Source organism: Hipposideros armiger, unplaced genomic scaffold (genome assembly GCF_001890085.2).
Source record: "Hipposideros armiger isolate ML-2016 unplaced genomic scaffold, ASM189008v1 scaffold_451, whole genome shotgun sequence".
Taxonomy (NCBI): Eukaryota; Metazoa; Chordata; class Mammalia; order Chiroptera; family Hipposideridae; genus Hipposideros; species Hipposideros armiger.
The window spans coordinates 877,096-891,043 of NW_017731801.1; the positions used below are offsets into that span (position 1 = coordinate 877,096).

At 42.3% G+C, this 13,948-nt stretch overlaps 1 protein-coding gene across 1 annotated transcript in view; it reads left to right on the top strand.

Annotated features, from left to right (window-relative positions):
• Positions 1-226: 226 nt before the first annotated feature.
• Positions 227-13,948, top strand: part of GRIN3A (glutamate ionotropic receptor NMDA type subunit 3A) — a 148,731-nt gene continuing 135,009 nt past the window's right edge. Inside the window, exon 1 of the mRNA XM_019665742.1 lies at positions 227-1,939. Coding sequence (XP_019521287.1) covers positions 1,241-1,939 — 699 coding nt within the window. The 5' untranslated portion in view covers positions 227-1,240. The remainder of the gene's footprint in view (positions 1,940-13,948) is intronic.

Here is a 13,948-nt window from a genome sequence, read left to right on the forward strand (position 1 = left end):
TAAACTAGGAAACGCTGTTGACTTCTTGAAACGCAAAGCATGTTGAATCTCTTTAATGTCTTGATCAAATGATTGCTTCGAATTCACAGTTTTAATTCTGAGAACCTAAACACATAAGGATCCTTAAAATCCGCCAAAGGCCCACATTGCCAGAGAGACGGAAGCTGAGGAGATTAAATGTGTAAACAATTCTTGCTTTAATACCCTTAGCTTGAAATACCTTTAAAGCGACACATCGACGAGAAGAAGCTCGTTCAAGTCACACTCTTTGAACTTCTCCCGGTGAACCACTGGATTTCAGACGCCTCGGGCGCAACTCCGAATTCAGGATTCTCCACTGCTCCGAGCCCTCGCCCTAGAGGTCACAGGGAAATACGGCAAACGACCACTCCTAGCCTTTGAGGGGTGAAGGCTTTCCAGGGACGCGGGAAGCGCGGCCGGGGAATCTCACCACCAGTGGGCGTTTAGCGCAGCCAAGCGACGGGCTGGTGCCAGGGCTCAGCAACAGGGAGGCGCGGCTGAGGCGGGGAGAACTTTGCGCTCCGAGCAGAGCCACCCTTTGCTGGCCAGTCGCGTCGCTCCTCCGAGGAAGCAAACGGCGGCGGCGACTGGGCAGAAAAAGGACGAAAGGAAGAGAGGAAGTAGCAGGGAAGAAGAAATATGAAGCCAGCGCTGGGGGAGCGAGCAAGGGGGTGGCGGGCCATGGAGCGAGACAGCTTTGGCTTCTTTTCCGCATCCCGGGCGTGAGTGAACGCCTTCCCCTGCGCGACCCCAAGGAAATAAGTGGGTCTTGCCTGGGTGGGAAAGGAAGCGAAAAGAATCCAAGTGAGCGCGTTGCCTCCTCGGTCGCCGTTGCCCCCTAGGAACTCCGGCTGCCTCTCAGCCCAGTCTCCTCGCGGGATCCGACGCAGTGCCCGAGCTGCCCTGCAGATGGGGCGGGCAGGGAACGGGCACCCCAGCCGCGGGTGAGCGGCGCCGGCCCGCCCGCCTGCCCGGCTCCGCGCAGGAACCGGGCGGGCAGAGGATGCGAGGCGCAAGGACCCGGGAGCGGGATCTGAGACTGCCGAGGGCACCCTAGGCTCCCATTTGGATGGCCCAGAGACCGCTACAGCTCCTGGGACTGCTTCACCGCGTCGAGTGAGCTGCGCGCCGGACCTGGGGGCGGAGACCTTAGGCGGCGGCTGCAGAGGGGCGAGCCAGGAGCTGGAGGGGGCGCGCTTTCTCCCTGCGGGTCTCAGTAATGAGGAGACTGAGTTTGTGGTGGCTGCTGAGCAGGGTCTGTCTGCTGCTGCCGCCGCCCTGCGTACTGGTGCTGGCCGGGGTGCCGGGCTCCTCCTCGCACCCGCAGCCCTGCCAGATTCTCAAGCGCATCGGGCACGCGGTGAGGGTGGGCGCGGTGCACTTGCAGCCCTGGACCACGGCCCCCCGCGCGGCCAGACGCACTCCGGACGGCAGTCGGGCGGGCGCCCAGCGGGATGAGCCCGAGCCAGGGACTTGGCGGCCCCCGGCGCCCTCGCCCGGCGCTCGCTGGTTGGCGAGTGCCTTGCATGGCCGGGGGCCGCCGGGGGCCCGGAAGCCCGGGGAGGGCGCCGGGGCCGAGACCCTGTGGCCTCGGGACGCCCTCCTCTTCGCCGTGGACAACCTGAACCGCGTGGAAGGGCTGCTGCCCTACAACCTGTCTTTGGAAGTAGTGATGGCCATCGAGGCGGGCCTGGGCGACCTGCCGCTCCTGCCCTTCTCCTCCCCTAGCTCGCCGTGGAGGAGTGACCCTTTCTCCTTTCTGCAGAGCGTGTGCCACACCGTGGTGGTGCAAGGGGTGTCGGCGCTGCTCGCCTTCCCCCAGAGCCAGGGCGAGATGATGGAGCTCGACTTGGTCAGCTCCGTCCTGCACATCCCAGTCATCAGTATCGTGCGCCACGAGTTTCCGCGGGAGAGTCAGGTGAGAGGAGGCTGGCGCGTGGCGTGGAGACGGGCGCCGCTGGGGGGCTGGGACCGTCGCAGCGGGCGGGGGAGGGAGATAAAGGGGACGGGGCTTTACAACTTTGATACTGTTTAAGGATCGGACCACAGCGGTAGGTGGTAGGTAAAAGGACCTCAGTAGAAGTGAAATAAAACATTTTAAGCGCAGAACGAAATGAGAGATAGAGATAGAGGTAGCAGATGGAAGGAAGTGGGGAGAAGCAACGACAAACATCTTTCTCCTTTGGTCAGCGGTTAGAAACCTAGTGGATGCCCGACGGAAGTAGAAGTGGAAGTTCAGGATGTCGGGATGCGATCGAGGTTTTAATGACTAGCGCGGGGGTGGGGATGGGGGATCCCTGACTGCGAGGTTTTTTTTCTCTGCCATGAGGAACTCTCAGAGCTTGGGGCTGAAAGAGCAGCATCTGTTCTCTCTCGGACTTCTCTAGGTGTGCCTACGCCTTAGGCGACGGTGTCAGGAGGGAAGCGCGCGTCTCTCTGAATTCCTTTGAGTAAACAGGAAATCTGCAACGAGCTCAGAAGCGATAGGTGAAGAAGACGGGTTAATTAGTCTTGGGTACATGAAAGCATTAGAAGTATGATGTGACAGCGTGGAAATGGATGGGATGAATCATTTGGGTTTGTTTCTTTGTCCTCACCGTCTTTCTATGTGATGTAGGCTCAAAGCCTGGCTGTATGCGTTTGCTCTGTTCAGCCCATCTCTGCTCCAATTATCTGGAAGTAGAGGAAGAAGAATGAAATGATTTAGTTTCCAATGAGTTAAAAAATTAAATATATTTTTCAATAAAAGAAGCTATTTGTGAACTTAACTGTTGACAGTAATGATGAGATAACTATTTAAGGAGAGGGTGGAGTCCTTTAAGCAATTTTAAGAAAATTAAGGAATTTTCTGCATTATTTTTATCGAAATATCAAGCTGCATTAAGCTTTGCAGAAAGTATTTATGAAATGAATAGGTAATTGGTATTGGCTCCATTAATTTAAAGAGTGAGAAACTAAGGAAAGTTCTGGGGTTTGACCAACGTTGGTCAGTGTACTAGTAAAAGAGCCCAGACACTGGAGAATTTCTAACTCTATGTCATTTTCACTCTATGCCTTTAGCTGGGGGGGGGGGGGGGGGGAATATATATATATATGAAAATGAGTAAGGGCAAACATCAAAAGTTTGATAGCATCTATGCATAAAATATCAAGAGAGTACTAAAGATTCATTTTTCTAGAAAAAGATGAATCTTAACATTTTTAATCTCAGGCAAGGCAGGCACAAGCTACTTTCAGCAGTTGCCCAGAAGATTCCTATTTAATGCTGAACTACAGAGATTTGATCTGCAGAGTGCAGGCTAATTAACTTTTATCGAAAATGTTCCTATCACCTGAACCTGAATGACTGTAGACAGCAGATGGGAAGGCATGGGAAACACAGGTGCACAATGCTGCCAATCACCAACGTGTTATAAACATGGCATTGCATCCGTAGTGTGCATCATTATTAATATATATGCAGAATCAGAGCTAGTGAAATGCAAGAGTCAGCATCCCTTGCTTGTCATCATTGCTTCTTTATTATCTAATACTCCATAAGTTGCCAATAGTGTTCACAGTCTCCAGGCTCCTCTCCATTTGTAGATTGTTTGGCAAGAATCTTAAATAGCAAGAATCTCCCCTAAAATTAGTATTCCTTAGTTAGAAGGGGCAGTGCCTGTGTTCCATTATGGATATGTGCAGTAGATAGCACATTACAACAAGGGGACCAGAGAAACCATGAAGCAGCATCTAGCATCAGGAGACTTTGAAGCTCTAGGACCCAATGGGGAGAACCAAGTCCCCCAGGGACAACCTTTACAGGCAGACAATAAAAGAAATACTCCGCCAAGCCCATTTACTTCTATATTTCAATTCAGAAATTTCTTTTAAATCACTGTTGTCAACTTACTTTCATGACACACATCTAGAAAGGGAGAGATTATTATAGTAACTCAGATCTATTTTACCCAACTGAGAACATTTTCTTTCATTTATCTTTGTATTTTAAATTCAAACATACCTAACTTGTTGTACTTTTAATATGTCATTTAAATGTCATTCTATAATGTTCTGTAGTAATAATGTCCAGCTCAAAGCCAAGTCACTGTGATATGTAGTTTTAAGATAGGACCGTTACATGCTTTCACAAAAATAATAACTGGTCTTTCCCTTGCTTCTCCTGAAAAGTTGACCTTTCTCTAATACCCTGATATGATTTTTAAAATACTGTGTAACTATAGAAGAATGTCAAAGTCATTTTACACATTACATAAAATTGACTTAATTTAGCCACTGTCCTCATGAGAGCCTATTGCCCAATGACCCAAGTTGTTGATTGTGTCAGTGCCTGAATAAGAATTCAGGAAGAAAGTGGACTTGTCCACACAGCCAAGTAAAATAAAATTGTATTTCTTATCCAGACAAATCAAAATTGCTTTTAGAGCAGGAGCAACAACAGTGTTTTTTCTCTCATTTGAGCTGCTGACTTCTTTCATACTAAGCCTTTAATTCTTGAATAATGGTTTTGACAGTATCCTGCCACAACTCCTGAATGGAAGGCGATACCACTAAAACGATCAACCCCCTGAGAAAAGCATAATAGTTTTATTTCAATATATTGTTTATTCAGAACTCGTAAACACATAGATCATCCGCCTAGGAGGAATCAACTTCCTTCAAGCAGGTAAATCCACTTAAAGTAAGACAGTTAACTACCCACTTTTGGAAACCATGTGTGTATTATCACAACATAATAAAAGCTTAATGCAACATTACACATAGGATAGGCTCAAAGCATGTTTCCATCCAAAAAATTCTGACTTTACTACTACAGTCAAACTTCCAGTTGAGGCTAATTCATTTTATTTATTTATTTATTTTTATTTTGTTGGGGAACAGCCGTGGTCACTGATTACACATTGCTTTCATGCTACAATGGCATAGTTGACTCATTTAGGGAGGGCTCAGCTCACAGTGGCCCATGCGGGGATTGAACTGGCAACCTTGGTGTTATCAGTGTGACGCTATAACCAACTGAACTAACTGGTCTCCCAAATTCATTTTATTATGATGATCACTTCTTAGTTCTAAATTCTATTCCTATGCCCTTCAAATAATGATGGTGCACATGGAACCAATTACATTTACATATACGTCACATTAAGTTCCTATAGTTCTTTCTTTCTCTTTTTTCCCCATAGTACTTTTTCTTCTAGGAGTTTTGTGTAGTTTCTCCAAAGTTCTTAAAATTTACCTGCTGAGGTAGTGATAGATACACATTCCTTTCTAGAATGTTAATCTCATGTTAATTCCATATTGGTTCCATTAGGCATCGTTAATGAGGTAATGTCATTGGCTTAGATCCAAACTTATGCAATTAAAAAGTAACTACACTATTTTTAACTCTTGTTGAATGTACCAACCACAATTTGTAAATCTCATGAGCCATATATACTAACTATAGTTAATATATGTTTATTCCGATAGGGATATAAGTGTTTTAGATGGTCTGTTTTCTTTTTAGAAGGCTATGTATGGAAGCCTCTTTATTTAGAACTTGGCTAGCACAGAACCACTTTTATATGATACCACTATATAACTTAGTGCTTCACGAGGGGACAAGTGAAGGACATTTATTTTAAAAACATCTGTTCTCAACTGTATTGGTTTTCTTTGACTTACTGTATGCTAAGTAAGCACTGCTCTCTCTCCTCTGGAGGAAATGTCTTCTTCTGGGATTCATGATGTTTGGCTGATAGTAGCACCTAATTGATGCTGACTTGAAGATAAACAATTTCAAATTAACAGTCAAGTGCTGCAAAACTTTTCTCAGCAGTGACCTTTTATAGGTTCTCTTGAAGAACCAAGACATGGGACTAATTTTCAAGTTTTTATTTTTAATTTGGGAATTTTTCTTTACAATATTAATTTATTTTTCTAGATAAATAGCAAAGGCAAGACTAGCAAATGCTGTTCATTGGGCAATTAATCTGTCTCACCAGCTTTTCTTTGTGCCTGCCAGTGTAGTGATAGAATATTTGGTTTTGATCTTCTTTGACTATTACATCTTGAAATTAACTTATGATTGAATCAGCTGAACTAAATATATGAATCATCTGAAGACCAATTTCAATATCTAATTCCTTAATGGATTTTGTGCCGTTAGATTTTATTTCATGAATATCCCCAGTTAAATTGCAATTATGTTGGTTAAAAGAGCACAGTATAATGGAAGGTATATTAAATAGTAGTAAAAAAAAACTCTCAGTCAACCTCTGTCTCTTACTGGCCATGTAATCTTGGGCAAGCTTCTTTATCTCTGAACACCTGTATCAGTCAAAAGAAGGTACCTTACCAATCCGACAGAGTTGTTGTGTGAATCAACTGAGAAAAGTGAAGTACTTTGGAAATATTATTAGTGTCAGCCAAATGCCTAGTAGAGAGGTGGTTATGATCTGATATGAATCATCTAAGTCTTAGTTCTGCACTAATTCTCCATTAATGGTTACTAATCAAAATGGGATGTGATTCACAGTGTAACATGTCTTCATCCTTCTTCACCTTACTCTCTACCCACTCTCTCATTTTCTTTCTCTTAAAAAAATTAAGTGGATTTACCACCACCACCCTTCCCCCGCAAATAAAAGGGGGAAAATAAAAGTGAACTAGGTTCCCAAGTAGATTGCATACTTGCCCAGGAATAGAAGACATGCCATAGGTACTGTTTCTGTACCAATGACAACTTTTTCCCTATGGTACATCTAACACAGTTTCTAGAGCCTTAGGTATTGCCATAAAAGCTTCAATAAGATGCCCAGGGTTTTTCAGAAATGTTGGTCTCTCACTTCAGTCATAAGATTTTCTTATAGGCAAACTTATAGTAGATCATTCATAAGGTGATAGCTACAAAGTCTAACATCTCCACCCCCACTCCACCTGCTATACCACTGCTATCACACACTGTTTGGCTCATCGGACATTACTTTCACAGCATGTCTTTTTTAATGAAGAAAGCAGTGTGTTGGTTCATACTGGCATAAACTCCTTATCTCATTATGGATGGATAACAGTTTGCAAAGCAGCTACTTTGAGAACCATTGCACTAGACAAGTATATAGAACTCTTATAGCAAGGTATTGTTCATTTTAATGGCACACCTAAATGTAGATAAGAGAATATCGTTCCTTTTTTTCTTGCCTACTATAGCTACTCCCACAAACATACATAGAAGAGAAGAGTAAACTGTACAGCACCAGAAATGGGATGTCAAATCTATAAAACTAGGCAAGAAGAAAGCAAGAGCATCTCAGCATCTGCGACATTGTTTTTTGAGTGAATACGTACATGAACAACAAACTAATGGAACTCTTTAAGTGACTCATTTGACTTTCTCAGATCCTTCCTTTATGGGATGGCAGGGAGAAAGAGCAAGAGGGGAAAAGTGAGCAAGGAGTAAGCCAGCTGTCTGCCCCCCCCCCATCTCTTTCCCAAACCTAACACATCAGCCAATTCTTAAATCTCCTTCTGAATGTGTATGATTCAGACACTTTCAAGGGATACTGTGTTTGATTTCCTGCATTGAGGGAGCAGGTTGATCATACTGACCTGGACCTGTACTGTGTCAGCTGGAGTAAACCCTGACGCTGAAAGGCTAGTATCTGGTTGGTCAGGATGGTCTCCTAGTAGAGATGAGCCTTCAAGTGTTCAGGTGGTAAAGAATTAAGCAAGATGACTTCTGTTTTAGTCAGGCTGAAATACGCCTCGTTATTATTCATTTGAAACATAAATTTAGGAGAAAAAATCCAATTTTATACGTGCACGTGCACGCGCACGCGCACAGGGTCAGAAAATTAAGTTCGTGAACTCATCCTAGAAAAAGTGTTACATACCTCATTGCTGAATATCACGACATTCACCTTCAAAATACTCCCCTTGGGAAGCTGTGTACTGATGCCAGCACCTAGTCCACCCTTCAAAGCAATTTTGGAACTCTTTCTGGAGTTTTCAGGACTGTCGTCATAGTACCCTTGATGTCCTGAATGTCATCAAAATGTCTTCCTTTCACTATTTCCTTTATCTTCATTGGGGGCGAGATCAGGTGAGCAGGGAGGGTGTTCCAATACAGTAATTTCTTTACTGGCTAAAAACTCCCTCACAGATAGTGCCGTGTTAGCTAGTCCATTGTCAGGATGCTTCATGAGCCATGAATTGTTGGCAAAAAGTTCAGGTCGTCTTTTCCATGCAGTCTTTTCAGCACTTCCAAATAGTAAACTTGGTTAACTGTTTGTCCGGTTGGTACAAATTCATAATGAATAACCCCTCTGATATCAAAAAAGGTTGGCAACATTGTTGCAACAAGTTCGTGAACTTAATTGTCAGACTGTGTATGCTAAGGCTTATAGAAAAAGGATACCCATAAAGCAAACTCTGCCTTTTAATGAAAGCTGACTGTCTTTAAACCGTTTGATGCAAACAACTTTGAGGGACTCATTAAATGCGTATTGTTTTTATGATTATAAAAGTAATGCATATGCACTACTACTCCATAAGTGTCCACAGATCACCTTGAGTAACGTTTTGATGCTTTTAATCTCTAAGGGCTATAATGGTTTAAAATTTTTAGAAGCAGTTGGGGACAATTAAAGAAAGCCTTACTGTCACACCAATTGGACATTGGCATCAAATAATAGAAGAAAGGAAAGGCTTTTATAAAACATTTTCAGAAAATTCAGAGTTGACATGGCTTTTTGAAGCTTGGGCACTCTGAATTGATGGTATCTCTATTGAAAGGTGGGCTTTTCCTTTGTATTTGCAGTCTGTCTTTATATTGTCATCACTCTGCAAAGCAGCTGAGTCTGTACAGTTGCAAACAATAGCTCTGTCTGGATCTTTCAGTAGCATTCTTAGAAATGACTTGGAAATGGGTTGCCCATACTCGCCTCTGAATTGGCGTGGTCATTAGCTGAACTTTCAATATCAAGCACTTTGATGGCTGTACATCCTGTGTGCAGTCTATTCATGGTTTGTTTTGTATTGAAAGCCTCAACTCAAAGTCAAACAAAAGTTGGGTTTCTATTCTCCAGGTTAAAATTTTTTTTAAAAAAATTAATTTTATAAACAAAGACCCTCAGCATGTCTTTATCTAATAGAATCACAATCTGGCTCAGTTATGGAATTTTGTTTGTTCACTCCCAACCAGAGCTACTTAAACAGGGATTCCATTAAAGAAAGAATTTGCTTCTGTATATAGTGAATTTAATAGGTACAGAAAGCTGTTATTATATTGGTACTATATGAGGAATTAATTTGAGTCACATCACACATTGTATTATACACATAAAGAAATGCTTCAGTGTATACCTGCAAATGAATGATAAATCCATACCTGAATTAATCCAATGTGCCTTCTTCACCTTGGTCGCAGGCACAGAGGGCCATCTAGTGGCCTCTACAATATAGCTTTAAGTTCAAGCATCCCAGGAATCCGACCTCACAAGATAGGAACAGGGCTCCAAGAGCTTTTAGTCTATTTCCCTGTCTTTTGACCAGAGGAAATTTAAGTTAATCCATCGAAGAAAAGACCTTCTTCTCCCTTTTAAGAAAATCCAACAATCTCTGCTGTTCCGGTACCATATTTATAATTGTAGTATTAAACAAGTAAGATATCTCAAAGTGTGTGTCTAGAGGGGTTGAGAGGAAATCGTGAATGACTCTGACTAACTTTAGGAATATAGAGTGGTTAATTATTTTAGTAGCTGTATTTACTATCACTTTGGTTCCTAACTCAGTGTGAAAAGATGCAGCCATTTTATTGTGTTACATGTATCATTTGTTCTCTTTTCTGATTGTAAAAAAAAATGTAAGTTCTTTGTGGATGAGTCTGAAAATTAATAAAATGACAAAGAATAAAATAAAAGTACCCATAAACCCACAACCTAGAGATCTAGACTTATGTATGTGTTATAAAATAGGGATTGTGCTATTTTATGATTTTAACTTTCCCATATATCATAAACATCTTCTCATGTTATTGATATTTTTCCATTATATTGAAGGGCAGATAGCCTGCCTTTGGATGGACTGTTTCATGACTTGTTTAACCCCTCTTACTTGAATCAGGGTTTTCCCAAGAAAAAATAAGTAACTCTGCTACTAATGGGACTTTACCAGACTCATCCTCCTTCACATTCTCGTAGTTTTTGGTGCCGTGGAACATGCTGTACTTGAGTTCCATGACATCACCATGGCTTTCCTCTTTTTTTTCATATTTCATTGTCTTTTACTAATTGTGCTTCTTGTCTTTCGCCCCTTAGTGCTGTGCTGTCCAACATGATAGCTACTAGCCCTCTATGAATACTTGAGTTTAAGTTAATTAAAATGATAGTAAATTTAAGTCAGTTTCTCATGCACTCTACCCCATTTCAAGTGCTCCGTGGCCACAGTTGGGTAGTGGCTACTGTATTTGACAGCACGTATGTACAACATTTTCCATCTTCTCAGAAAGTTCTGTTGGACAGTCCTATTGCTGTCTAAGGGCGTGCAGTTGTCAGGAACAGAAACTCACTCCACTGAGCTCAAAAACAAAGGGTTTGTGCTGAAAAACTGCAGGAAAATAGAAAGGAGCAGAACTGCATGAGGTACAGCTGGGCTGTACCCCTGGGAAGCGTCAGGGCAGCTGCTGTCTTCCTCCTTCCTCTGGGACCCTATAGCTTGTCTCTTGCCTTCTCGCTTCACATCTGCTTCATCCTCCTCTATGGATACCAGCTGCTTTCCCTGCCCTGCCATAACTTTTGCCAGGATTTGGTTCTGATTTACCATGACAGGACATAGCCTGAATTCTATATGACTTTACAACTCTAACTGAATCATCTGTGTTCCTTATATCTCGCAGTTCACATTTTCCAGACATCTGATTGGCCTAACCCACATAGATTGGTTCCCTCTCCACCCCCAAGTTATATGTCCTCCCTTAATCCAATCAGCAGTGACCAGATTCCTGAGTTAAGTGCTCAATATAAACCTTAGTGTAGAGCAGTAAATAAAATAGCAAAGCCCCTACTCTCAAAGAACTTACATTCTAGTGCAGGAGACCGACAATAAGACATGCAGACAAGTAAATATATAATATGGTATTATTAAGTAGAGGCAAGTGCAATGGAGAAAAGTAATTAGGGTAAAGGATTAGAGAACGACTATGCTTAGACGATAAGGCCTGTCTGAAGAGGTAACAGTTGAGCAGAGAATGAAGTAAGGAGTGAGCCATGCAAATTTCTGAGGGAAGGGCATTACAAGCAAAGAGAATGAAAGTGCCAAGGCTCTGAGATAAGACGGAGCATCGCAAACAGTATTTATTGAATAAATGAATAAATGCACTATCCATAGTACTATTCATTATAAGATTTGTTAGTGGGCACAATTTCAAAGAAGGAGGTAGAAATAGTGAGGCAATAACCAGACCCAGTACACTTACGTAGGGGTATTTCCCAAGGCTTAGATTCCTGATTTTGTCTCTTTGCATGTGGCAACACCTGGAATTTCTACCTGGAATTTCCAGTGACAGCTCTCATTCTCACCTTAAACTCAAAATATTTGAAGATATCCTAAGATGTTGTCCCCTCTCACCTATGACAAAGGTTCCCATAATGTCTTTGACTTCCTCCTTTTCTCCTCACCAGGGCCTGTTTCCTTTCTCAGACTATTTCTCATATCCCCAACCTTCCTTCTTATTTTCACAAGACATGAGCTCCTCCCACCAATACACTCGAATAGCCTTTATATCTCTAGTATGTTTTTCTCCAAACCATTCTGCACATGGCTGCCAGATAAATCTTCCTAAAGCAAAGCAACTTTCATTCATTTATTTATTCTTCATTCATTCATTTAACAAACACTTACCAAGCATAATGCACTGAGCTTCATGCTACCCTCCTGCCCATTTTATTTTACCATGTTATTTTACTGTGACAATGTGATCATTCTATTTTCCATACACCAATGCTCCCAAACAGTGAAACGCACACCTTCACATCAATGATCCACTACAAGAGTAACTTGCAAATTTAGAATAGGGTATACCACCCTTATGAGAATGTGTCAGATTCTCCAGGTTTTGTGAATTTAGTTCAAAAAAAGCATTCCATCCCCAACTCAAGACTATGACATGTGTCTCCTGAAGCCACTGAAATACAGGCTAATAATTATCAGCAAACTTAGAGAACCTGGTCCTCAAGGCCTTCCACAAACATATGCAAATAACTTTCTAATTTGTTATATTCTGTGGAGATATGGGTGCCCCCAAAATATTAAGATCTCTGGGAATAGAAATATGTGTGTGATTTTTTTAATTGATAAAGGTAAATCATTATAGTAAGAAGCATTTCTCTATTATACAGAGGGTGCCAAAAAAATGTATACACGTTTTAAGACAGGAAAACTGTATTTAAATTGTAATACTCAATACATACCGATAACAAAAGATGAATAAGATGAATACAAGTCACATTTGACTTCTGCAGTTACAAGAGGTGCTCAAAATGGTTACCATCATCGTCCAGACACTTCTGATTACAGCAAACTACTGCTTGAGCAATGTTGACCCAAGTGTCCACCTGTATATATTTTTTGGGCACACACCCTCCCTTCCCCCCCATATATCTACGAGTATATAGAAAGACAGATATACACCCAACTTGTAACAATTTGCAGATGAATTAAGCTCCAATTCAGAATTGATTTTTTCCATTGAAACAATGTTATCTGTGGCTATTAAGACCTCAGGCCAGGCCAAAAGGACTGTCTGACCCATAATATATAGCATAACTCTGATTTTAATGGTTCTATAGACACTAAACAACATCTGTATCAGGTTCTTTCTGTTTGAATCAAGGGGATGTGGAGCGAGGAGGAAAACCAGAAAACTGGCTTCAAGTTATAGATCCAGACTCATCTGTATAGCCTTGGAAAACCTCTCTGAGTCACAGTTTCCTCTTAGTAAATTATAAATAGTCATTAAACAGGTATTTACTGAGTGCCTCCTATGCTATTTTAAAGACTCGATATGGGTCTCAGTGACTTAGTATCCATAAAAACACTTCATAAATTCAAATTTTTTTAAAAAACCGATGAGAAGAATTTTTATCAAAATGTCTTTTGCTTCAGGAAAACACTTGTAGTTCCAGTTTTGGAAAACCAGGGCACATCTTCTTCGGTACTAATTCGGCTGTAGGAACAGCCCACCCTTGTTCTATCCCCTTGCAGTGAACCAGAGTGGTGGTACTGTGGCCCCTAAGTGGTCAGCAGCAGCGCAAGGAGGAAAGGACAGCAGGTGCCAAACAGTGACAAACAAGCGTTTATCCTAAATGCCCCCGTAGCTTGCTGCTTAGCCTGAGGGGAAGAAAGGAGTTTGCGGAGCTGACGGCATGAGGACCACAGCCAGGACGCAGCTGAGAATGAGAGCGATCCTTTGGAAACCAAATATTAAAGCTAAGATTATAGTCATAAAAATAAATGAGTTCAGATTTTTGAGATTGCATCCATTTCTTAATAATACTTCATCACGGGTTGGGACCCTGGAAAATAATTAAATCCCATTCTAACCTTCATTCCAAGACTGCCCCTAAGACTGGCTGGGCAGCGGCCATGTAAAGATGTTTGCACCTCCATTAGGACTTATGCACAGCCAGGCCAGGCCAGGAGAACACTAAGGAGTCCCTTGGCACAAAGGAACACCTGGAAAGATCAGGACTAAACCAATAGGCTTACTTAGCCATGGCCATACCATCTCTGCCTATTGTACTTCTTTTTTTTTTTTAAGATTTTTATTAAAATATAGCTAACATACGGGCCGGCCGAATGGCGTGTTGGTTAAGAACTGGCTTGGGACGCCAGAGGGCCCTGGTTCGGATCCCACATATGAGGGCCAGTGACACTGCCCTCTACAGCTAAG